The sequence below is a fragment of the Grampus griseus genome, assembly GCF_964374135.1.
Source record: "Grampus griseus genome assembly, chromosome: Y".
Classification (NCBI taxonomy): Eukaryota; Metazoa; Chordata; class Mammalia; order Artiodactyla; family Delphinidae; genus Grampus; species Grampus griseus.
Genome location: NC_139016.1, coordinates 4,785,206 through 4,812,242, shown reverse-complemented (window position 1 = coordinate 4,812,242; position 27,037 = coordinate 4,785,206). Strand labels below are relative to the sequence as shown.

Here is a 27,037-nt window from a genome sequence, read left to right as displayed (position 1 = left end):
GGTGAGATCCATTGAAAGAACCTTCAATACTCAGAATGGGTTCCACTGAGGACACTGGCTCGTGCACAAAATGTTTGGGTCAGCTTAGGAGGGAGGCTGCTTCCTTCCTCAATGGGCATGTGGGAGAAAAACAGGATGACCCCCATTAGCCTCAGATCGGGGTGGGTACGAGGTGCCGGCAGCAAGATCTCCCTTTAGGGATCTTCCTCTTTGCCTCTGAACTTTTCCCTTCCCTTGGCTCTTCCCAGTGAGGTGGAAAACCAGTTAAAGATAGTGTGAAAGCAGGGACTTCCCTGGTGGTCCAGTGGTTAACACTCTGTGCTCCCAATGCAGGGGGCCCGGGTGCGATCCCTGGTCAGGGAACTAGATCCCACATGCATGCCGCAACTGAGAGTTCGCATGCCACAACTAAGAAGTCTGCATACCGTGACTAAAGACCTGGCACAGCCAAATAAATAAATGTTTTAAAAATAATAAAAATATAAAGATACTGTGAAAGCAGAGAGTACCGACGAATTTAATATCATGAACCGTGAGAGAAAAATGTACTTAATGAAACTATGAACACTCAGTGTGCACGGGTCATGGAACTATTCAGATTTATTCCAAGGGAAAGAACCAGGGCCAAAGAGCAAGTAAAATAAGGAGTGAGAGTTTTAGTTTTCTGTAAGAAAAGACTTTTGATGAGTTATTCCTGCCAAGTTTTCTGTCATTAGAGGGGAAGAAGAATCATTTGATTGGAATAGCAGCTCTTAGAAGCCCCTTCAGCCCTCACAGTGATGATTCTCTGAGCCCAGATGGACGTGAAACGTGTAAGTGGAAACAACTCTACTTCCCTACCTGTTACCTCTCAATATGGCGGGTGAAACAAAAATGGCAAGTATGCATGCATCCCTACTCTGCACTTGACATGCTCTAGTGCTTGCCATCCTGTGCAAGTGTGAACCCATTTGCAGGAGAAGAAATCAGGGCCCAGGAACTTCAATGCTTCAGCAGCAGTGAAGCCACAGCAGCATAGCTCCGGGAATCTCTGCTCTTCTCTGAAGCACCAGCTACCCTGAGACGGTGTGGTCCAGAGACCCACAGGGATGCCTGAGACCTACGAGGAGGTCTATGAGCTCAAACTGTCTTTGCAGTAATTCAAAATGTTATTTGCCTTTTGTACCCCCACTCTTTCATGAGCTCATGGTGGGTTTCCCCAGTGGCTCCATTATCACTCTGTCAGCCGATGCACTGTGTGCTTGGGCCCTCTTGCATTTAAAAACTTTTATTTCCAGGTTTAATTGCTCATATGACAAACGCTGATAGATACCGCCCACAGAAACACAACGTCTTTGGGCTCCTGGATCTGGGAAGAGTGTACAAGAATCTCGAGGCCACAAAGTTTGAGAAGGGCTGAAGTCTACAATTCTGCCTTTCCCATCTGTGTGTGTGTGTGTGTGTGTGTGTGCGTGCGTGCACTTTGAGAGGAACGTATACCTAATGCAGAAATTTGAAATAAAAGAAGAGTGAACCAAGGTTGCACACAATGGGAGGTGAGCAAACCTCTCCGTGGACTCAGCTCTGGCTGAGCTGTTGTTTTCGTTGGTTCCAGTTTCACTCTGGTTTCCAGTTTCCTCTTGGTTCTGTCGGCAGCTGAATTTGAACAAGATTTGCAGCCCGTGTGCCTGCCGTCACCCTGGATTGCCACCCAACTAACGAAAGCAATGAATCAGTGTGCCTCACTTAGAACTCTTCAGATTGGTAATAACACTTAAGGAGAAACCACTGGCGATGCCGTCGGAAGATGTATTTAAATGTAAGAGAAAGACATTTCATTTAGAACTCGCTAAATGAAGACGTGCTGGGAAAAAAGGGGCCTGACTAGGCACCCAACTGCCTTTCTCGCTGCTGCAGCAAAGAGCTGGTGAACAGGGCCAGGAGAAGTGTGGGATGAAACAAGGGAGGTTAGAGGGCATCTGCCCAGCTGCCCTTCTGCAAGCCGATGATGGGCACAGATGAGAGAGAGAGAGAGAGAGAGAGAGAGAGAGAGAGAGAGAGAGGAGAGAGAGGGAGGGGGAGAGGTTCCACGGAATGCCAAAAGAGGGAGGCTCAGTTAAAGACCGTCCATCCCATAGGATTCCCCTGGTGGCACAGTGGATAAGACTCCATGCTCTCAATGCAGGGGACCCGGGTTCAATCCCGCTCAGGGAACTAGATCCCACATGCTGCAACTAAGAGTTCACATGCCACAACTAAGGAGCCCGTCTGCCACAACTAAGGAGCCCACGTGCTACAACTTAGGAGCCAGCGAGCCCCAACTAAGGAGCCCGTCTGCTGCAACTAAGACCTGGTGCAACCAAATAAATGAATAAATAAACAAATATTAAAAAAACAAAAAGACTGTCCATCCCCTTCGGGCTTTGGACTTTATTTCCCACTGGGATAACAGGGTGGACAGAGCGGTGTTTACATTGCTGGACTCACCAGTAAGTCCCATAACTGGGCGTGGATAAAGGGTCCAGCCGGAAGTAGCATATGCCACCGTGCAGGCGAATCGGAACACCCTTGCCCACAAAATCCGAAGGCGACTGCCCCGAGCACCTGGGAGTCACAGTACCTGTCTTCCGGCAGAGGGGACCCCGCAAGTTTGGCCACTGTCGGGAAGATGTCCATATTGCTTGTTGGCTCATCGATCTCCAGCCCAGCCTGGATCACCCCTGGCCATCGGAGGATGCCTGGAACCCGGATGCCTCCTTCCCAGTTGTTGGCTTTTCCCCCTAAAATGCCGAAGGAGAGGCATCAAGGAGATTTATACGTCTTTCCAACACGTACCTCAATGCACTCTTCAATGCTTAATGTGGGGTGGCCGATTTGGAAGAACCTAGTGATTTAATGACATGGATTCAATGAGAATTTCACAAGCAATACTGTATCTCTTGTGGTGAAGAATATATATCAGGTTGGCCAAGAATTTCGTTCGGGTTTTTCCATAAAATGTTACGGAAGAACCCAAACAAACTTCTTGGCCAACCCGATATATATATATATGTCATGGTCTCTACATGCATGACACACGGCCAGCATTGCCTGGTGGACACAAGTGCTGACTCTCATCAGGGAGACTCAAATCTCGCAGCAACAAAGACTTCTAACAATGTTTCTGGAGACATGGGGTTCAAATTCCACTTCTACTTTTTACCGCTGGTAGGAGGCAAAATAATCGTACCCCCAAATGTCCACCTGCAACCCCTGGAATCTGGGGATATGGTACCTTATCCGACAGAAGGAGAGATTATTCTGGATCATGTGAGTGGGTCGAATACAATCACGAGGCTCTTTATAAGGGAAAGAGGGAAGCAGGAAAACTGGCATCAGAGCAGCTGAGGCTGTAGTCAGAGAGACTGGAAGATGCTACGTCACTGGCTCTGAACAGAGAGAAAGGTGCCCCAAGCCAAGGCATGCAGGTGGCCTCGCTCCCCGAGAGCCTTCATAAAGGAACACAGCTCTGCTGACACCTTGATTTTAGCCCACGTGGACCCATTTTGGACATCGGACCTGCAGAACTGTAAGATCATCCATTTGTGTTGTATTGAGCCACCAAACTGGTGGTGAATTCTCGCAGCAGCCCTAGGCAACGAAAACACCAGCTCTGTGCCCTTGGGACATGGATCCACCGCTGTGCCACACGTTCCAGACGTGTAAGATGTGAGTATTTCACGGGATTATGATCCCCAGCCTGAGAGACAGGAGACCACTGACCATAGCTGTTTTCATCATTGTTATTATTTTATTACTGGCATAGCTCTTACTGTTTCGTTGGGAAAACGAGCTTTGCATGTATGAGGCAATTTGAAAATAACTAAATAGAGCATGAAAGGGGTATCAGGAGGGGCTGGAGGGGTGAGCTGGGAGTGGGTCACAATGTCAACAGAAGATGCTCCCCAGGGTCTCTCACTAATGGTCCTTGGGGAAGGGAGACAGCAGCACAGCGGCCTGGGGCTCAAAGAGGCCAGAAATGCTGGATCCCTCCAGCAGGGAACCCGTGGATGGATGGAGAAACAGACACGCTGCTTCCCCAGGAGTAGTTCCCCATGACTTTGTAACAAGCTGTGCATAACTCTGATTGCAGCCCAACAAAAAGCACAGAGGATGCCTCTTCCCTGGGAACACGGGCCCTGAGGCAACAGACTTTGAGTTGGTTTGCGAAGGAGAAATAGGGTTAGCAGAGAAGGACAGGGGATTGCAAGGGAGCTACAGGGAAAACAGGTGAAGGAGAGTGGATTCTTTCTGAAAATGTCTGAACAGAGAAAAGAGCATGGTCTAAATTTAAAATTCGGTCGAGTAATTGTCAAGTGCACACATTTAACATCCTGGTGGCACTCGGCCGCGCTAGGAAGCCACAGGCAGACGACGGCTGAGTTAAGCTCTCCAGGACGGTGCAGAGAAAACTCTTCTACCATTCACTCCGAGACTCTTGTTAGGAACAGCTGTCTCTAAACCACGCTTCTATATTTTGGTCTTTGCACGTGCTGCCACCCGGCAGGTCAAATGCCTTTGAACGGCAAGAGCATATGCTTGTCATTCTTTTGCTTGACGTGGGCACAGAGTTTTCTGCAATACGCTATTTGTCATTTTTTTTGTCCTCTTGGGCATCTCCCCGCCTGATAACACTGGTTCCCTGGATTGATGGGAATCGCAAGGAAGCACGTGACGAATCTAATTCACACTAAAGTCTTTCTCATCCAAGATGCTATAGTTTACACCCTCCTCGATGTATTCAGTCCAGGGACTAAAACCCCACCAATTATAGATGGGAGATGTGACAAAACCGCCCAGGTCCTATCACACTATCATCCACCTGTTATTGGGGCAAGAATAAAACAGCAGCCGTCTGCTCATGTCACTGCTTGAAGGTAAAGAACTGAAGAACACCCTTAAGTTAACGGACCCGGGTTCAGAAGCTAAAGGTGACTATTTAAGCAAGACATCAAACGGCTAAATCATCTGAGCCAGGGGGTGGCACGTGTTTCCTTTGAAAAGCCAGGGAGTAACGATTTTAGGTGGTTTGGGTGGCTTGCCCAACTCCTCAGAAGCAGGAGGGCCAGACACCAGCAAATCAACATGGCTGTGTTTCGGGGAAACTTGACCTACAAGATCAGGCAGCAGGCTGGATCTGGCCCAAATGCCATAGTTTACTGAGCCCTGCTCTTTTTCTTTCTTTTTTTTTTTTTTATTGGAGTATAGTTGATTTACAATGCTGTGTTAGTTTCTGCTGTACAGCAAAGTGAATCAGTTATACATATACCTATACCCACTCTTTTTTAGATTCTTTTCCCGCATAGGTCATTACAGAGTGTTGAGTAGAGCTCCTGGGCTCTACAGCAGGTCCTTATTAGTGATCTATTTTATATATAGTAGTGTGTATATGTCAATCCCAGTCTCCCAATTTACCCCCTGCCCTTCCCCCCTGGGAACCGTAAGTTTCTTTCCTACATCTGTGACTCTATTTCTGTTATGTAGATAAGTTCATTTGTAGCCCTTTTTTAAATTTTTTGATTGATAGATTCCACATATGGAGCCCTGCTCTTAAAGTTACCGAATATAGATTTGGGGAGTCGGGTGCGTGCATCAGCCCTGGCCCTACTCCGTAATATGAACTCCTTCAGTGTTATTAGGGGGGGAATGTCACCGTGACTTCCACTGATGATTTATTTTTTCACTTAATTGGACTCCTTCATATCTTCTGCAAGAACGGAAAACTAAAGAGTCTCTCCTTCAGCCTGAACTGTAAAGTAACCACATCCTGGCTCTGGCCCACCCTGCCAATACCACTCCTTAGTGGAGCTGAGTCTCACCTAAGTGCCCCAGCAAACAACGCATCCTATCCCACCTTCTGCAAAGTTCTGTTGCTGCTTTCTCTGCCAGGATTTTCCTCCAACCCCCAATCATTTCTGTAAACCCTCGAAAGCCTGCATAAGACGCTCTTCCTATTTAATCAAGGCTTCTACAACCACTACCACATGTAATGTCTTCCTACTCTCCATTTCCTGGGCATTTTTCAAGGTTCTCGTTTATGGGATGTGTGACAATCAATGTGATCCCATCTCATCGTCCCAGCGGGACCAAGAGTACTTGAGAAGAAACTCTAATCGACTGTTGAATCAACTGCGGTCCACAGCGTAATACCTTCCAAATAGAGAAGGTCCAATATATGCAGTGAATGAACGAAAGAATGGATGAATTGATGCAGAGTATTCCTGGGGGGAAAAAAAAAGAGAACCTTACAGATGGGAGTGGTTATAAACTCCTGTTTCCAACCTCTTTTGGTCCCTTAACTTTGCTAGGCTTTTTCATTTCCCTAACCTGCTGCATTCCAAAAGTTCTCTCCTCCAGAGTCTTACCCAACAAGCTCATCTTCTTAGTCTCACTGTGCATTCCATCCAGGAAAATGAGCTCGATTAGCACGAAATACATCAATGCCCTGCCCTCCCAGACCTCAGTTTATCCACTGATGTCACATCCCCAACCATGTGCCCCTCCAGGCAACCTTGGCCTCCGTCACCCACAGACCACATCATTCCCACCTGCTCTGTCTCAAAAGTGAGTGATCCAAACACTCTATTATCTAACTACAAACCTCTGCCTTCCAATACAGCTTTCTCAACCTTGGGCCCAAACTCTGCAATATCGAACCCTGTCGTACCACGGTCACACGTTTTGTCAAATAAAACCCAATGCAGTCATCTCGTCGAGGACTGCGATCATTCAGTAGTTCAGTTTTCTACTAAGTGGACAGTCCCAATTGTTCCAAATGACACTTCAATTTTTGGGACGTTTGCTAACTTTATCCTATGTGGTCCCGATGACCAGCTCAGATCATGCAATATACCATTTCCATCACATTGTTGCCAAAAGACTGGATCCCAGAGAACCTCTGACACATGTTCATGCCTTCCCAGTACGATACCAGCCCTCAATGAAAATATCTATCTGTTCTCTGTAAATCGAGATCTTCTCAACATCTGGTTAAAGTGACCAAATGGGGTCCCTTCCTGTTCCTGGAATCCAGGGTTCCCCACCTGCAGGTGGCATGTCAACCCTCCCCCAGAATACTACTTGTCACCCCCATGCCCTGCCCTACCCCGCCTTCAGTAGGTAACTCTGTTTCCTTCTGCAGAGAGGAAACAGAAGGCTTCATTTGGGAACACCTTCAAATTCCAGCCACTATCCCTTCTCATTGCACCAGCATCTGCTCTCCGCATTCCCTAACAGACTAGACAAGGTCCCTCCTCCTGGCAAAGATCAATCCTCCTACATGTTGGGTCTCATTTCCCACCGTCTTCTCAGAAATCTGACATTCTCAGGTGTCCCCTGTACCTTCACGATCCGTCTACTGAAGCTGACTTGAGAGAATGAAATACACTCCAACCTTCCCCATGACAAAGAACCCCTTTCACAGCCCGTCTCCCTGCACAGACACATTTCTGAAAAGAATCTGAGAAACGGCTCACCTTCCGGCCCCCTTCTATCCAGCCAGCCTCTGCCCCTAGCTCTGCACCGAAAATACTCATGGGAACATCACGTGTATAATATACACAATGGCTCCTTGGGGTCTACATCCTACTTGACTGTTTCTCAGCGTCCACTTCTACGAACCATATTCTTCCCTGGACCTTCCCTTCCCCCCCAGTTTTCTTCTTATTTCCCTGTCACTCTCTCCGTATCTCCTTTGTTGGATCATCAGCTCCCGTATCACCTTTTATGTTCGGCTTGGTCCCTGACCCTCTTCTCTTCTTACACTAAAGGATCCCATACACCAACCCAATATAGGTCTCTGCCCAGGAGTCCTAATTCCTAAAGGGAACCTCTGTCTAGCGAATCACACCAGTCAAACACGGAAGAGACAGCTTTGACGTCCTCCCCTCCCTCAAACCCAATATCTAATCAATCACCAATACCAATGGGTTTACCGATACAAGCACGTTGATTCACTGCCCGCTTCATTGAGTTAAACCACTGATCCTTCAAACCTAAGCTCAAGTGGTTTTTCATTTACATATTCACTCAAAACTAATTTCTTACAATATGTCAGACCCTATTCTAGCTTCTAAGCATACAGATGTGAGTAGAATACGTCTGGATCGTAGTTCTTGCACTCTGGCAGGCGACAGTATTCCTTGCCCTCACTAAGGGCACTGAGGACACACTTTGCATGTACTGACTTCTTAGTCATCTCAACAGTCTTCTACGATGTTCCTATAATAACAATCCTATTATTCAAATTCTAAAGACAAGGGAACCAAGTCGCTGCCTGGGAGTCCTAATGCCTCAAAGTACTTCTATCTACCCAACCACACCAGCCAAAAACATGAGACATCTTATGTTACCCCTCAACTCATCCTTATTCTCACTTCTTTACCCTTTCCTTAGAGTGGATTTGGGTGATATTCTTGACCTCCAATTTTAACTACTACCCAAATGGCAATAACTATATATGTATACACACACACACACACACACACACACACACACACACATATATATACAAATATATATAAACACACAATATATATACACACATTTCTATCTATCTACCTATGTCTGTTCATCTATCTCTATCTATCTATCTATCTATCTATCTATCTATCTATCTATCTATCTATCTATCTATCTATCTAGGTAGCTATCTATCTACCTACCTATGTCTATCCATCCATCCATCCATGCATCATATCTATCTATCCCTATCTATCTATCTATCCATCCCTATCTGTCTGTCTATCTATCTACTTCATTCTATCAGACATACTAACGTGGATGTAGGGTACCTTTCATCAGCTACATCGCCCAGTATCCCTGGTTGACACCTTCATCTCTTATAGCAACCTTGAGCTGCTTTTTTGTTCCCTGTAAAGCATCTCACTCCTGCCTGGAATGAACTCTCCACCTCTCCTCTCCCAGCCAACACTCCCAAGCATCAGCCTGCAAAAGGTCCATGTCTCCTCGGAAGTTCTCTGAATTCCCAGGTTGGGGAACAACGTCTAATCGTCCCTTCTCAGAGCTTCCTTTCTACTTTGTTATTCTGAAACCATCTCCTTAGATGTCCATCTCAACCAAAGAATATGAGCTACTAGAGGCTGGGGACCCTGTATTCGCTGTCATCATGTCCTAGAAGCCAGCCCCGAGCCTGGCATCCTATGGGGGCTCAGTATATGCGTGCTTCTCAGTGGAATTTAACTGAAGGAATGAACTGCTAGGTGAGGATAACATGTGAGCTTCTTTCAAAGAGGAAAAGCCTGGGGAAGCCTGGGGGATGCCTCCTGGCACACAAGTCCTGATACCAGCAAGACCAGCCAGCTTTGCCCTCTCTTGGGGAGCTGATGAAAATGTTTGCTAAAATCTGAAGAATGAACCTGAACGTAACCACCCCCTAATAAACTAGCAGAGCCTCTTGCTGTTTTTTTTTTTTTTTTTCTCCAACAAAAGCACCCGTTGCTCTGAGAGCCGTGGGACTGCCTGAGGCAAAGAGCCGCCAAACTCAGTGACTGTAAGAAGGAACTCCTAAGCCACATGGACTCCAGCCAATCACTGGCTTTTGGAACCTGCACTGCAAGGAAAACTGCGGTGCCTTTCTTGCGGGCATCAGGGAATTCGGAGAGCATTTCTCTGCCCGTGGAGAAAGTCTACGTTCATGAACACTCAGGGAAATACGATTTTCAGCCCTCACACCCAACCAATGCTTCTGCAGAAGCCATCTATAGAGTTAATTTATCCACTCCATTGACACTTATTACTTGCCTTTACGCAGAGTAAAAGGGAGGCAGGGGGTTGAGGGGGGAGCCTCCTGCTGGGTGACCTTGACTTGGGAGAGGAATGAAAAGGAAGCCAGAGCTAGGAGTATGATGTTCTCATCCGAGACTTCGGGGAATTTTCAGCTGTGAGGAAGAGGAAGGAAACTCTAAACGCTAAGAAAATCTTAGGGAAGTTATTCTGGTCCCAGCTAAGGGAGGATATGTTAGGGAAAAGGTGAAAATAAGTTTACAAATATTACATGCTAGGGAGGGTGTGGAGAAAAGGGAACCCTCCTACACTGTTGGTGAGAATGTACTTTGGTGCAGCCACTATGGAGAACAGTCTGGAGGTTCCTTAGAAAACTAAAAATAGAGCTACCATATGATCCAGCAATCCCACTCCTGGGCCTATATCCAGACAAAACTGTAATTCAAAAAGATACATGCACCCCAATGTTCATAGCAGTACTATTTACAATAGCCAAGACATGGAATATAACCTAATGTCCATCGACAGGTGAATGATAAAAGAAAATGTGATATATATGTATAATGAAATAGTACTCAGCCATAAAAAAGAATAAAATAATGCCATTTGCAGCAACATGCGTGGACCTAAAGATTATCATACTAAGTGAAACCAGACAGAGGAAGACAAATACCATATGATATCACTTATATATGGAATTTAAAACATGACACAAATGAACTTATCCGTGAAACAGAAACAGACTCACAGATATAGAAAACAAACTTATGGTTACCAAAGGGGAAAGTGGGGGAGGGATAAATTAGGAGTTTGGGATTAACAGATACACACTACTTTACATAAAATAGATAAACAGGGCTTCCCTGGTGGCGCACTGGTTAAGAATCTGCCTGCCAATGCAGGGGACATGGGTTCGAGCCCTGATCTGGGAAGATCCCAAATGCCGCGGAGCAACTGGGCCTGTGCACCACAACTACTGAGCCTGCGCTCTAGAGCCCATGAGCCACAACTTCTGAGCCCACATGCCACAACTGCTGGAGCCCGTGCTCTGCAACAAGAGGAGCCACCGCAATGAGAAGCCCGCGCACCGCAATGAAGAGTAGCCCCTGCTCACCGCAACTAGAGAAAGCCCGCGCGCAGCAATGAAGACCCAATGCAGCCAAAAATAAATAAATAAAATAAATCAATTTTTTTTAAAAGTTAAATAGATAATCAACAAGGTCCTACTGTATAGCACAGGGAACTGTACTCAATATTTTGTAATAACCTGTAAGGGAAAAGAATCTGAAAAAAATAGATATATGTGTGTGTATAAATGAATCACTTTGCTGTACATCTGAAACAAACACAACATTGTAAGTCAACTATATTTCAATTAGAAAAAAAAGAGAGAGAGAAAAAACTAGTAGTGTCACTATCGCCTCAACCCCACAAAATTAAATTAATTTTTTGAAATGCAGACTACAGCAGAATCTAATGTTCCTCTGATTAAAAGGGATTAGCTGTTGAACTCTGTGTCGTGATTTAATCACAGCCATTCTACCAAGGTGGTCCGTAGATTTCATTAGTGAAACAGACTGAGGAATACGGAGGGATCACTGAGCTCAAATAGTATAGTTTTTTTTTTTAGGGGAAGGCTGAATAATGACCCCTAAAGATGTCCATGTTGGAATCCTTGGAACCTTTGAATTGTACCTTGTTTTCTGAAAAAGGGACTTTGTAGATATGATTACATGACTGATGGTGTGATGGGGAGATTATCGTGGATTATCTCGGGGGGCCCTAAGGGATAGTAGGAGTGCCCTTAGTAGAGTGAGGCAGGATGGGATGTGACTAGAGAAGAGAAGGCCATGTGAGGAAGGATAGATCTTTTGGAGCAGTTCTGATGAAGACTGCAAGTCAGGATTGTTCTGAAAGGATGCTCTTTTGATCAGTGAGCTCAAACGGTGTGATTTCTCTGTGTTTGCATAAATCGTAGGAGTGCATGCAAGCTCACAGCTTTAGAAAACAAGGTGTCTTGACACTGAGAAGTCTTTGGTCATTCCCCATAGCTAGAAGGAAACCACATCTTTTTTTTTTTTTTGAGCATCATACCGTTAACAATGTTTCACTGTGAACTTGATTTCAACTAAACTTGACAAAGGGATAATGCTTTGCGATAGAGTGGTGGCTGAGATATTAATACAGTGTCAGACACCGATGGTAGTTCTAGCATTCAAACAAAGTATGTCTAACACATTCATGTTTCTAACACATTCAAAGTATGTCTAACACATTCATGTTTCTTAAAAAAACAAAAAAAACAGGGAGCAGCTGTGAGCCTGCTCTTCAGATTGTACGAGAAGCCCAATTCCAAGGCATCCTTCAGACCCTGGACACTCTCTTTCTGACTCATCCTCACCATCCACTTAGGTCTCTGAAGAGTCAGCCATCGACACAAAATGCCAGTACATCTCCTTCTTTTCAACACCAGGCTCCCTCAGATTCATCGCTGGTGGTCATCTGGTCATCTGTCCCCAAACCAAAGCTCCGTCACACCATATATGTGACTTTCTTAAATAACGTATTACTTGCTGACCACATCTATTACTGTGACTGATGTACACGTCTCGGCAGCAGCCACTAAGCAACTTTGGAACCTAACAGACCTTCACCGGGGGAATGAATGGACGGGGGAGCCAGTGCATGAAATGCAGTCTGGGACTCCATCTCGAGAGACGCTATCATGTATAAAATAACATAAAAACAACTCTCCGCACACAGTCCATAACTAAAGGAAATACGACGAAAGCACCTCATCTTACTCTACAGGAATACATACTTTCACTTCTCGCTCCTCGAAAATAAGACTGAATAGAGGAGGGCTGGCTGAAAGAGTGGGTTAATCCTGTTCCGAGTAGAGACACCTGCTCGGTCATTTCACCTGTGTTGAGTATCAGTCGTGTGTCCTGCACTGGGGAGGGAACGATGACAAGCAAAGGAAGTGGTATGAACATCCAGCGAGGTTGTCCAGACCCGCACTGAACAGGAATCCTTCCCTCCTGGGTTCCAGGTAACCGAAGGTGTAAACAAAGGTCCCGGGGGGGCCCCCCAGTGCTCAGAATTTGAAAGGACTCAGATGTGCATGTCGAGGATGTAAATAGAAGTATAAGGTTTCACAGGCTACGTGCTGCCATTGGGATGGGTGACAGACTGCCTTTTCGCTGTCTGTTTGGTTCAGGACTGGTGTGATCTGGTGTTACCCAATTCCTGCCAGTTTGCAGAGTAAGCCATGTGCTTCTCTCCTCATCCCAGCTATACTGAGGAGGGTATGTGGTTGGGAGAGTGGAAAGAGCTCGAGGTAGAAGGATAAGAGCTCAAGCACACCCTGGCTACCTCCTTCCCAGCCTGGTCTCCTTTGGGAACATTTCTTGGGCCCTGTTGGCCGAGTGAGGCTCTCCTTGCCGTATGCACCACAGGCATCTTGTGCCAAGAATGTCGACACCCTTGTTAAATCGCATGGGCCTTCTTAGGCTTCCTCCCACCACCCCCAACCCAACCACCCATGCAAACAACTAACCACCCAACCAACCAGCCACTGACCCAACCAACCATCCAACCATCTACCCAACCAACCACCCACCCAACCATCCACCCACCCAAACAACCATCCATTCACCTACCCACCCAACTGACCACCCACCCAATCAACCACCCAACCATCCACCCACCCACCCAACCAACCAGCCATTTACCCAACCAACCATCCACCCAACCAACCAGCCACCCACCTACCCACCCAACTGACCACCCACCCAATCAACCACCCAACCATCCACCCACCCACCCAACCAACCAGCCATTTACCCAACCAACCCCACCCAACCAACCATCCACCCACCTACCCACCCAACTGACCACCCACCCAATCAACCACCCAACCGACCACCCACCCAAAAAACATTCCACCCACCTACCCACCCACCCAACCACCCACCCAACCAACCACCCACCCAACCAACCAGCCATTTACCCAGCCAACCACCCAACCATCCACCCACTCAACCAACCACCCACCCAACCAACCAGCCATTTACCCAACCAACCATCCACCCAACCAACCAGCCACCCACCTACCCACCCAACCGACCAACCACCCAATCAACCACCCAACCAACCACCCACCCACCCAACCACCCACCCAACCAACCAGCCAGCCATCTACCCAACCAACCATCCAACCATCCACCCACCCAACCATCCACCCACCCAACCATCCACCCACTCAACCACCCACCCACCCACCCAACCACCCATCCACCCAACCAGCCATTTACCCAACCAACCATCCACCCAACCAACCAACCACCCACCCAACCAACCATCTACCCAACCAACCATCCAACCAGCCACCCAACCAACCAGCCACCCACCTACCCAACCCGTTGACCATGGGCTCCTTTAGGGCAGGGACCGTATTGTTGCCTCTAACCCAGTGCCAGATACACAGTTCAATCAGGGTTTGTAAACTAATGGATGAAAGCACTCCATAGATTAGCATTTCATATCTTTGTAGGTAAACTCTGGTTTCCTGAGTCCCTGGGAATCTGTGAAACAACCATGTGAGAGAATAATGAAAGGGCAATAAAGCACCTCACGGCTTTAGGGAGCAAAATTCAATGTGCTTCCCTATGTGTCACGCATCTTGCTTTATTCAGCAGCCCCTACTGTCTGGGACACCTTGCTTTGCCTTTTGCATGGTCACTTCTAATCATCCTCCCCCATGTTACATCCAACCCACACCCACTGCAGATTCGGGTGGTGTCCTAACCCTTAGCACGGATATGCCCTTTGAGGTATCTCACCTAAGTCTTTGTGAAATGGGCCACATGTTATTATACCCAGGTATCTATGTCTCATATTCGCAGAGTGTATGTTGTATAAGCAACTTGGGGTCAGCAGATGGGTCTTATCTAATATCCCCAATGACAGGTAGCCTGATCCATCTTGGTGGTGGCTTAGCTAATGCTCTGTCAGGAAGGAAGCATCAGCCCACAATGCTGTAGCATATGGAGATAGGCAGAATAATGACCTCCCAAAGATGTCCGCATCCTCATCCCCGGACACTGTGACTAGGTTACCTTCCATGACAAGAGGGACTCTGCAGATGTGATTAAGGGTCTAGAAATAGGAAAAATTACTCTGGATTACGTGGGCAAGACTGACATAATCACAAGGGTCCTTAAAATTGCAGGCAAGAAAGTCAGAGTAAGTGAAAGAGATGGAATTATGGAAGCAGAGGTCAGAGAGAGAGAGAGAGAGGAAGGTTTGAAGACACTGCATTGGTGGCTTTAAAGGTGGAAGAAAGGGTCCACGAGCCAAGGAGAGTGACCACCTCCAGAAGCTGGAGAAGGCAAGGAAATGGATTCTCCCCTGGAGCCTCCAGAAAGATGCAGTCCTGCTACCATCTTGATTTTAGACCAGTGAGACCCATTTCAAACTTCTGATGCCCAAATACAAGTTAATAGCTTTTTATTGTTGCTGTAACAAATCAACACAAACTTCCAGGCTTAAAGCAATTGTAGTTGTAGAGGTCATGGGGGGAGGGTGTAAGGGGTCTTGTTTGAACCAACTACACTATGGGGCCAACTACACTATGAACCAACTACTATGGGGCTGAATTTAGATTTAGGGGGAAAACACCCTCATTTTAATGTCTGGACACAGAATGCGTGCTTTTAAGTTATGGGGGGACCATAGCGGAAATGGTCACTTTGGCCATCTGAGTTTTCAATGCCTGTGACCCCATAAAGCCCTGTATGTTTCAAGTGGCAGAAGAATAGCACCACAGCTCCAAGGTCCAGGAGAAGGTGATGAGGGGGTAAGCGGCGGGGGGCAGGCAGAGCACAGAGCTGACACCGTGCCATTTCCCACCTGCACAGATTGCTCACCTTTATAGATTCCGTTACTGCCTCCGTGACCTTCCCCTTTGACAGTCACCTCCTCTACATGTGCTCCTTGGTCCGAGGAGAAGTAGACCAGGGTGTTATTAGCCAGTTTCAACTCATCTAGAACATCCAAGATCTGTCCTGAAGGGGAGAAAACACTCAGTGTTAAAATAGTGCAATCTTTACAAAAGAAAGGGAGGTGATTCGCCCTCATCGACCTGTCTGTTAATTTCTCATGGTGAGAAGGAGATGGTCTTACACACTGAGCTCTCCTGTGCTGATCCCAACAGGGGATGCAGCAGAATCAGAAGGAGCACAGTGGCCGGGCTCTTGGCAGAGACAATGAGAAGATGCAGTCAGTGAATTAAGTATCATCTACAAGCATCATTTGAACGTCTAGGCATCACGGGGTGACCCTGTAGGGAGACCTGATAAAGGATTCTAGAGGAATCAGGCTCACAGATCATGAGCCCCTTGGAGGAAGATGCCGGAAGAGAGAAGCCAAATTGCTGCAATCACCAGCTGGCCTGAGGCTATAAAGAAGTCTACTGGTTTTCCTTATTGACTGGAAAAAACTAAATCATCACTGTTCCTCTTATACAAACAAACATTTCTAAAACTATTTTATGATGAATGACCTTTTTCATACTTACCATAGATACCCAGGTCTAAAACTGTCCATCATGAAGATAAATATTCCTCACACTTTCCTTTTTCTTTTCCTCACCTTCTTTCCCCATACTTCCCATTGTATACTAACCCCCATATAGCAACCCTTCAAAATAATAATGATACCATGGTCAACAATGAGAGTAATGGGTACCATTTGTTGAACACTCTGCCTGCAGAGGACTTTATTCCATGTTCTCTTGATTACATCATACCGAACCCTACGAGTAAAGAGCATTGGCTCCATTGCACAGCTGAGGGCAACAGTGCTCCAAAAAGATATATGACCTGTTCAAAGTCACACCGTTAGGAAGTGAGAGACCCAGAAAGGAAGAGTTAAGTCTGACTGCAAAACCCAAACTCTCAAACCCTGCAGAGTTAAGTGGATGAACTCCGTGAAAATCACAGAGGAGTAAAAAAAAAAAAAAAAAAAAAGACATGAAGGAAAAAAAGTTAGAGTTAGATCCTGAAACACCCATGGATGACATGATAATGATGGCTGCTGTCTTCAAATTAATCCAGGAAGAAGGGAAGTGAGTACAGAGCGTGGATTAATAAAATCAGGCGTGACTTCATTAATTGTTAAATGTGGATCCAGGGCATATGGCAGTTCACTGCACTTTTCTCTCTGCTTCTATGGATGCCTCAAATTTTCCATAAGAATAAACAAAACAAAACAAAACAGAAGCCAGCTGAAGACTGAGGAATGGGCTGAAACACGGACTCTCTGATTAGGAAGCTACCACCTGCTCTCAGATCAGAAGAAAATGATGGTCAGACCAGAGGTATATAATTTACAATTTTCACGGAGATTGCTACATTCACATGCTGCCAATTTAATTTAGTCCATGCATGCAGTTACTGTTTGAGGTATTAAAGGGTCTGACTCGGTTTTTTGATGTTTGACAGATAAGAGCTTTTAAGTCTCACCTCTGCCTCTTCCACTTGTGCCCAACAAGCTAATAAGAAAGCCTGGGGGCTCCCTCCCCCAGTGCCCATGGAAGGTTCAAACTATGCCAGCTCCTACCTCCATGTGGGAACCCACATCCAAGCCCCAGCTCCTACCCACCATGAAAGCTGGATCTGTCTCCTTTCCCATCTCCCTCAAGCCATCTTCAGACCAGCCTAGGCGCTGTCCTGCTTTCCCCAGAAAGCCTCATTATATGTGAGATACAACCTTTTCCACATCCTCTTGGGGTGGCTATAGCATCACTCGTCTCGACAGGGGACCATCTCTTCACTGTAGGTAACCACACACCTGGAATTCTAAAAGGACACCAGGCATCCTTTGCAGCAGAAATAATAACTGGATATGGGTAATCCTATCCATCAGGTAGGTCACGCCCTCCGCGGAGACAGGCCCTGCACTCCAGGGTTGCACCTTCACCAACCTGGTCCAGAAAAGGGGTATAAGGCCACAGAGACAACCCTCCACGGAGGTGGCAGAGATGATTTCTGATGTGAAAGCAAGACCCCAGTCATCTGTTACCAGACACATTCTTGTTATTTGATTGCAGTGCCACAGGCTAGAGTACATTTAATCTTTTTTCAGTGTTTTAACTCATATAATAAACATTCCTAGAAGCCACACCATATACCTATATGTCATCCTCAGGACCAAAAATAATATGCACGGGGCCATTTTAGTGATTTGTCACCCATGATAAATCATCGTCAGCCGGACATTTATCGTGCTGTGATTTGGTTCAGCTAAGCAAACCACGTGTGCACTCGGGCTTGGGGGAGTTTGACTCTGACACTAATTTAAGGCTTATCACTTTGAAAATGGTAATTAGTTTAATGAGTTCACAGAGGAAGAAGCAACAAGGCGATGTAACCCCCACTTAACACTTTTTTTCTTTTTGCGGTACGCGGGCCTCTCACTGCTGTGGCCTCTCCCGTTGCGGAGCACAGGCTCCGGACGCGCAGGCTCAGCGGCCATGGCTCACGGGCCCAGCCGCTCCGCGGCATGTGGGATCTTCCCGGACCGGGGCATGAACCCGTGTCCCCTGCATCGGTTGAGAGTGGACTCTCAACCACTGCACCACCAGGGAAGTCCGCCCCCCCACTTAACGCTTTGAAGGAAAAATGCCCCTTTTGGTGCATATAGTAATTTCTAAATAAAATAACACAGATTAGGCAGAGAGCAGAACATTCAGGGTTTTACTTCCTTGTGTTTTAATTGCTATTTTGCAAAAGGGCATACAACCACGCACCTCCATTTCAAATGAAATTCACCTTTCATATATTACATAGAAGTATCTTAGCATGAAGAAAATGCCGTGAAGAAATGCCTTTTTAAAAAATATGGCTTCCGTGATAACTTCTATGGACACAATGTAAATATTTAGAGCACGTTTATTTACCATTGCCAAAACCTTGGAAGCAAGCAAGGTGTCCTTCAGCAGGTGAACGAATAAACTAACTGTGGTCCATCCAGACAGTGCGATATTATTCAGTGATACAAAGAAATGAGCTACCAAGCCATGAAGAGACATGGAAGAACCTGAAATGCATAGGGCTAAGTGAAAGAAGCCCATCTGAAGGGGCTACATACTGCATGATTCAACTCTATGACATGCTGGAAAAGGCAAAACTAGGCAGACAGTAAACAGATCAGTGCTTGTCAGAGGTTGGAGGGGAGGGAGGGAAGAAGAGGCAGAGCACAGAGGATTTTTAGGGCAGGGAAAGTATTATGTACGATGCTGTAATCATTACGCATTTGTCCCGACCCACAGGAGGCGCAATTCCAATGGTGAACTCTAATGTAAACCATGTAATTTAATTGATAATAATGTATCAATATTGGCTCATCAAATGCAACACATGTACCCCGCTAATACAAGAGATAACATGGCAAATTGTGTGCAGAAGAAATGAATATAGGAAAGCTCTCTGTACTTTCTACTCTGTTTTTCTATAAACCTAAAACTGCTAAAAAAAAAAAAAAAGTCTACTGGGAATTTCCTAGCGGTCCAGTGGTTAGGAGACTGCACTTTCACTGCTGAGGGCCCGGGTTCGGTCCCTGGTCGGGGAACTAAGATACTGCAAGCCACACGACACGGCCAAAAAATTAAAAAAAAATTTTTTTTTAGTTTTTAAAAAAAGAAGCATTATTAAAATAAATACATATTAAAAAATAGTCCAGTAATTTTTAAAAGATGCCTTTCAAGTGCACTGTTGCCTCCTAGACTTCCTCATCCATGCACTCAACATGTGTTTGCAAAAGTCTAGTAAACACAGGCTAGAGACCGGGGCACGCAGAGGGTCATGGACAGCGTTTGTTCCCAAAGCCTCCTGGTGACCCTTGCCTTTGCTCAAGCCAGCTACATCTCCTAGGTACAGATTCCCCTCTAGGCTATTTTCATATTCAGACGAAGCTGCAGCTGCATTTACGACACAGACTCCTTCTACGAAAATATATCTTGCATCCTTCCCCATTTTCACACTCCTCCCTAGATATTTCCTCCAAATTCCAAGACTTCCAATGACCATGATACTTGCTGCATGATACATGATATTTTCTTTGTCCCCATCAATTTTTCTGATTCATTGCCTAGAGTGATAACTTTATCCGTTTCATCAAAATCACTGCACACCACTGGGCTGGGATTAATACGAGAGAATCTAGCTGAGGCCACCATGCGTTTACACACAGAAAACCATCAGATTTCTGACTTCCTTTTAGTTCTTTTTTCTCCTGCAAGAGGCACCCTTGTACCTAATAACTATTTGGGTCTTATGCCAGCATCTCATTCAGAAAGCCCGGGGCCCGTTAACCATTAAATTTTTCATGATATTGATCCTATCAAGTTCTAACATATTTCTCTTCTAAAAATTGTGCCCAGAAATCTCCTGTGGGAACAAATACTGCTGGATGATTCTTGCTTTCAGACCCATACATTGGAAGTCAGAGGTCCACAAATATTATCTTTCAGAAGGTTCTCCAGGTATAATGATACCAATTTACGTAGGATGATAGTTTTGAATTACCGATGGTGGGCTGCAGGATAGCTTATAAATGAAACGCTTTATCTTCAAAACTTTCTCACATTCTTCCTGGAACGAAACAAATACAGGAAACAAGCCATTTCGAGAAGAGCACTTTGTTATTTAACCAGAGACAATAAGAGCTAGCACACTGGAAAAGATGAGAACTTGTCATTCTAAAGGAGAAAACTTGGTGCTGTGAAAATCGGGGTCCTTCCTCCTTCAGGTGTGAAGCCTGGGTCCTGGAGAGTTTGTTCATTCCATTGATTCACACCACGAGCCGGTGCCAAGCCACTCTTTGGAGTCAGGACTGTGGCGCGCCACACAGGAGAGAAGGGTTTTGGGCTTGGGCAGAATCCGAGCTCTGTCGTGAAAGGGAAGTGCTATAATGCAGAATTAACTGCTCAAGCTCTGGCTTCTGGGTCCTGACAGAAGCCAACCTGGTTTGAGCCCTGGGTCCCTGGTTTGCTCACTGGGGTTCTTTGCCTCTAAGTCAGAGGCGATAACATGTAATAGTAGAAGAGGTTGCCATAAGGGATGAAAGAGAATTGCATCCCAAACTCTTAGCCCAGCACTAGGAGTGCTCAATGCAGCTCAGCTCTTACAATGGAGTTAAAAATCTGAGTTAAGCAATCAGTTTGCCTAAAATCCAAACTACAATGAGGTATCATCTCATACTCGTCAGAACAGCCATCATCAAAAAGTCTACAAATAACAAATGCTGGAGAGGGTGTGGAGAAAAGGGAGCCCTCCTGCACTGTTGGTGGGAATGTACATTGGTGCAGCATCTATGGAGAACAGTACGGAGGTTCCTTCAAAAACTAAAAATAGAGTTACCATATGATCCAGCAATCCCACTTCTGGGGGTATAGCTGGAGAAAACTCTAATTTGAAAAGATACACGCACCCCTGTGTTCATAGCAGCACTATTTACAACAGGCAAGACATGGAAACAACCAAATGTCCATCAACAGGTGGATGGATAAATATGATGTGATATATCTATCTATCTATCTATATATCTATATCTATACACACACAATGGAATATTACTCAGCCATAAAAAAGAATGAAATAATGCCATTTGCAGCAACATGGATGGACCTAGAGATGATCATGCTACGTGAATTCAGAAAGAGAAAGACAAACATCATACGATATTGCTTACATGTGGAATCTAAAAAAATAATACAAATGAATTTATTTACAAAACAGAAACAGACTCACAGACATAGAAAATAAACTAATGGTTATCAAAGGGGAAGAGGTGGGGAGGGATAAATTAGGAATTTGAGATTAAAAGATACACACTACTATATATAAAATAGATAAGGAACAAGGACCTACTGTATAGCACAGGGAGCTATATTCAATATCTTGGAATAACCTGTAATGGAAAAGAATCTGAAAACGTGTATATATATGTGTGTGTGTATATATATATATATATATATATACACACACACACACACGCACATTGTAAATCAACTATACTTCAATAAAAAATTTTTAAAAATCAGCTTGCCTGATGGAAGCCTTGCTATTTCAGCAGATCTGTCTTTTTTCTTCTACAACGTAGGTCGACTCAGGCAAAACGTGGAAGCAAAATGCTTTGATGTCCCTATTCACCCTTTTGGAAACATCGAGCTCATTAAGGAAAGAAAATATCTCCTGAGGCAGCCACTCACCATGAATAATTAAGGAAGACCGTCCACCTACTCAAGGTAATTCCAGGGAACGCAGGAAACCCTAAAAAGTTCCCTTAAAACTACTTTAGCTAAGTCCTTCCTGTGATCAACAGGTGAATGGTGGAAGTCAAATATTCCCATGGAGGCTAGGATTTTAAGATAAATAAGAGTTTCTAATTGCAGCAGCTGGTGGTGGCTATGACTCTCCCTGGGGCATGGGAAATGCTAGGCGTTGCTACAGAAAGCGAGCTTTACCCTATGTTCCCAGGCTCTCCTGAATCAGTTACTGAGTGGGATAGAGAAATTCTGCCATCATTGATTAACCCTGGAAAGGCAATTCTTTGTTTAGCTTATGTGGGATTAGAAGCGTAATCAACACGCCAAACATCAGGACATATCTGTCAACAAGCACATAGATTAATGTCTCCAGCTGGAAGCAATGTCCATGGAATGTAGGTAAACTCGATCTTGTGCTTCTTCCCAAAATTAATGGTCAAGATTTCCAAAACACCAGTTGTGGTCCTCTCCATCACATGGAGCTCAAGGGATCCCACAGATGGGACATTTGAAAGCATATGGGTTACCTACAGTATAAAATCAAGTTCAAAAGGTTACACATCAGGGCTTCTCTGGTGGCGCAGTGGTTGAGAGTCCACCTGCCGATGCAGGGGACGCGGGTTCGTGCCCCGGTCCGGGAAGATCCCACATGCCGCTGAGTGGCTGGGCCTGTGAGCCATGGCCGCTGAGTCTGTGCGTCCGGAGCCTGTGCTCCGCAACGGGAGAGGCCACAGCGGTGAGAGGCCCACGTACCACAAAAAACAAAAAATAAGTACACATCAAAGGGAAAAATAATATATGACCAAAAATGATTGGATTATTTATTTGCAATGCATAAGATACAAAAATGATGTGCTGGCTTGTGGGGGATACGTGGGGGAGAGCTGGTGTTGTTTGTTCAGAAGCTTTGCATTTGTTATTTGATTCGAGGGTATTTTCAGACAGTAGCAAGTGAAATATTGTAATAAATAAACAGAAGATGAGGTGTTTTGCCCTACTATACTTGGATCTAATGCAAAGGTTGCACAAAATATAGTCTGAGACTCACTCAGATGCCGCCCAGACAGGAGGCCCGAGGAAGCATTGAAAATGAAACTCTTGCAGGATGGTTTTAGGACCTAGGAGTTGGGAGCAAGAGGCTGCTACACGCACTGCATTTCCACATCCTGAGTGATGAGACCAGGGTGGCCTCCACATCCACTAAAATCCGAGCAAGAGGGACCTCCCTGGTGGCGCAGTGGTTAAGACTCTGCGCTCCCAATGCAGGGGGCCCGGGTTCAATCTCTGGTCAGGGAACTAGATCCCACATGCATGCTGCAACATTCATGCTGCAAGAGTTCACATGCCATAACTAAGGAGCCCGCATGCCGCAAATAAGGAACCTACCTGCCACAACTAAGGAGTCGGTGAGGCAGAACTAAGGGGCATGCCTGCTGCAACTAAGACCCAGTGCAACCAAATAAATAAATAAATATTAACAACAACAACAACAACAACGTGCAGGAGAGGAGAGGCTCCTACCATGTCAGGAGCCCTTTCTGCTGAACACAGGCACACCTGCCACAAGCTTGTGATGCAGGAGTCCTGGAACCTTCCTGTCCGAAGGCCCTCGATAAAAGGCTAAATCCTTCCCTGGCAGCCACAGTGAAATAGACATCAACACACCCATCGCCACATCCTGTGTGTTTCCTATTCAACCAGATTCACCCACGTCCATTGATTTTGGGATCATCCTCTTACCACGTCACTTACTTTCCCATCTCCTAAGTGCATACAGAACTTCATTAGAAACACGTTTAGAAGCTATCCCTAATCATTTTCCAAATAGTGACAGAAAAGTAAGCAAATGTGATAGTAAGGAACTGATTAGGCTACTTTATGCATTTTTTCATTCTTCTGGATGACCAAAATAATAATCAAGACCTTGTATGTAGACTATAGGTTCCGTAGCATGTTCTTATTATATATCAGTGTCCTTCAAATTTTGACAAGCTTATTTGTCACCTTGGGAACCATGCTAAAATATATATTTTTTTAATGATTTGATCAACATTTGTTTAATGCTTTATTTTTTTAAAGTATACTTAATTTACAACATTGTGTTAGTTTCAAGTGTACAGCAAGTGACTGAGTTATATATATATATTTTTAAATTATTTTCCATTCTAGGTTATTACAAGATATTGAGTAGAGCTCCCTTGTCTCTACAGTAGGTCCTTGTTTATCTATTTTATATTTAGTAGTGTGTATATGTTAATCCCAAACTCCTAATTTATCTCCCCTGCCCCACCTAAAATGAAGATTCTGATTCAGTAAGTTTGGGGCGAAGTCTGAGAACCTGAGTTTCTTAAAAGCTCCTAAATGATGCCTATCTGAGGAGCATACTTTTAGAAGAGAGTTTCCCTGTGACGACATGTTTAATACCTGTTGACATATAATAAAAGGAGAGGGTTGGCCTTTTACAGATTTCAAGAATTACACCAGGAATGAGATTTGAGTTGCAGACCACTGAACACATAACTTTTATACATGGTAACTAAACACAGTAAATAGAGAATTAGGATTATTAGGGTAACTAAGAAACAGGAAGCTGTAAGACAGAAATGTTGCCTATGTATGGATGACCCTTCCCTGATTTGGCTTCCCTTCCTTCTTGGGTTTCCTGTGCGAGTTCATACTGTTTCCAGGAGACGCATCCTTATTTGGTGTTGTACCTGGTTGTTATGGTAATGCTGTGGTTTCCTGCATAAAGCCCATCTTTGACCTCATCGCATCACAGCTGTAATGTGTGATGGTACCTCCTGCTCTGGCATCTGCTCTCAACCATCTGGGATGCTTTCGTGGCTCTGCTCAGCTGATCTTCTCCAATTAACACTAAATTATAAGTGTTTTTCTTCCAGGGTGTTGCATTTGCTGGAGAGAATCTGAATAACTCTAAATAGCCCTCCTTGTCACCAAGCACACCAGCGCTTTCCTGCACATACACAAGTGTCCCCGTTCCATGCAGTGGCATTGCACACGTGCGTCTGGGGGAAAACCAGAGTCGGTGTGCCTGTGAATCAGAGGAAGGCTCCGTGGTCGGTGTGTGTGGTCAGTGCTTCCCCGGGGTGACAAGCATCACAACGGGCTGGCTGACCTGGGCAGCGGATAACCAGACCAGCAGGGAATCGTTTGACAGGACAGTGCTAGGAGTGAACACAGGTCTCCCCACTCTTGATGCAGCTGTGCCACTCTATTTGCTGGACTTCACTGTCTCGCAGAAAAAGCTTGCAGCTCCTTTGCTCTCTGGAATGACCACAGGTTGAACTTGTCGTGGGAGGTTATCCGGGCTTTGTGATGGAGAACGACGCTGCCTGCACGCCCATGGGGCCATTTCTGTGATGGAAGCCAGTGAAAAGCTCTAGAAAGAGATCGGCCAGAACTTCTCCAGCAATAAGAGGGATCACCTCACACTTCCCGCCTGAGCTGGGCTGTGAGCACAGAATGTCCAGAGACGATGGACGGTGAATGATCCCGGAAACCGAGCCCTTCAGAGCGCTCTTATTTTATGACGCTCTCCTACACCATCCATACCCATTTTCAGTTTCGGGACTAGATTTTTTTGTTTTTTGCATTGGATTTGATCGTCTATGAAGCTGAAGATACAAAATGGAAAATTATGCTTTCCTTTGCAGAAACCTTGTGCATTAATCACAGATTCAAACCCGGACACACTGACTAACACCCTACCAAGCTCCTCTCTTACGTTTGGTTCCGAATCCAAGGGGCCTCCAGTCCGCCAGCCTGCAGCTCCCCTGAAACATCCGTCTAGCTCTGGGGTGATGCGTTGACTTTATGGGGAGAGCTCAAGCTCTTAGAAGCAGTTTAGGCCTGCCCGCAAGATCCTAAACACCAAAGCCACGGACAGAAGGGCTCTTTCGGAAGTGTGAAGTGTCCAAAGGGAACATTTCAAATAGAAGGTGAAATACTACTAATGATACAAAAACCCACAAGATGGTCCAAATAGATGTCTCCTTTTCCATCGTAGACTTTTTTTCTCCTCTATGATTTTTCTATTCAGTGTAATGGCCTCATACACACATTTTAAGCAAAGACGCTTTAACCATCTGTGAAAGGGAGAGTGAGAGTAACAGTAACAGTGATAATAAGAATAGCAGCTAGCATTTATTGAGCACTTCTTGCATGCCAGACGCCATGCTGACTACTGTAAATACATGATGTCATTTCATCTGATTGGTTAAGTCAACTAATTCCGGCAGGTGCAATCCAGCTCCTCAGGGGAATTGCTGCATTTGACATTCTGACGAGCCCTCCCTGGGTCAGGGCTCAAAAGCAACAGGTATTCAAACTACTTCTGACCCCACGTTTTGACCTCACCTTTCAAATATATATATACTGGTCCTCAGTGGAATATCATTTGAACGTTGCTTTAACCCCATCTCCCAAATCCTAATTTACCTTTTCTCACTCTGCCTAGAAATATCTAACTAGCAAATTAAATGTGCTAATTGGAAGAGGTTGAAGGTGGAGGAAGTATTATCCGAAACACCCCTGTGATACCCACATCTACATCCTCCTGTTCTGTGCACCTGCTGTTTAATTTCCAAGGCAGACGTGTCTAAAGTGTACAAGGCAAACTCAAGAACACAGGAACGGAGGGACTCCTAGGATACAGAAGCTGCATGAAAACCACTGGAGGCCATTGGTCTAAACAGGCTTGTCTTTCTTTTCCTTTTTTCTTTTAAAATTATTATTTATTTACTTATTTATTTGGGGCTGCGTTGGGACTTCGTTGCTGCGCGCAGGCTTTCTCTAGTGGCGGCGAGTGGGGGCTACTCTTTGTTGCCGTGTGTAGGCTTCTCATTGGTGGCTTCTCTACTTGTGGAGCACGGGCTCTGGGCACGCGGGGTTCAGTAGTTGTGGCACGCAGTCTTCAGTAGTTGT

The 27,037-nt window shown here is 45.4% G+C and overlaps 1 protein-coding gene across 1 annotated transcript in view; it reads right to left on the bottom strand.

Annotated features, from left to right (window-relative positions):
* LOC309817752 (steryl-sulfatase-like) overlaps positions 1–27,037 on the bottom strand; it is a 126,610-nt gene that overhangs the window by 20,140 nt on the left and 79,433 nt on the right. The window contains exons 7-8 of the mRNA XM_082647031.1: positions 15,693–15,830; positions 2,600–2,759 (exon numbers count right to left, since the gene is read on the bottom strand). Of these exons, the coding sequence (XP_082503157.1) occupies positions 2,600–2,759; positions 15,693–15,830 (298 nt within the window). The remainder of the gene's footprint in view (positions 1–2,599; positions 2,760–15,692; positions 15,831–27,037) is intronic.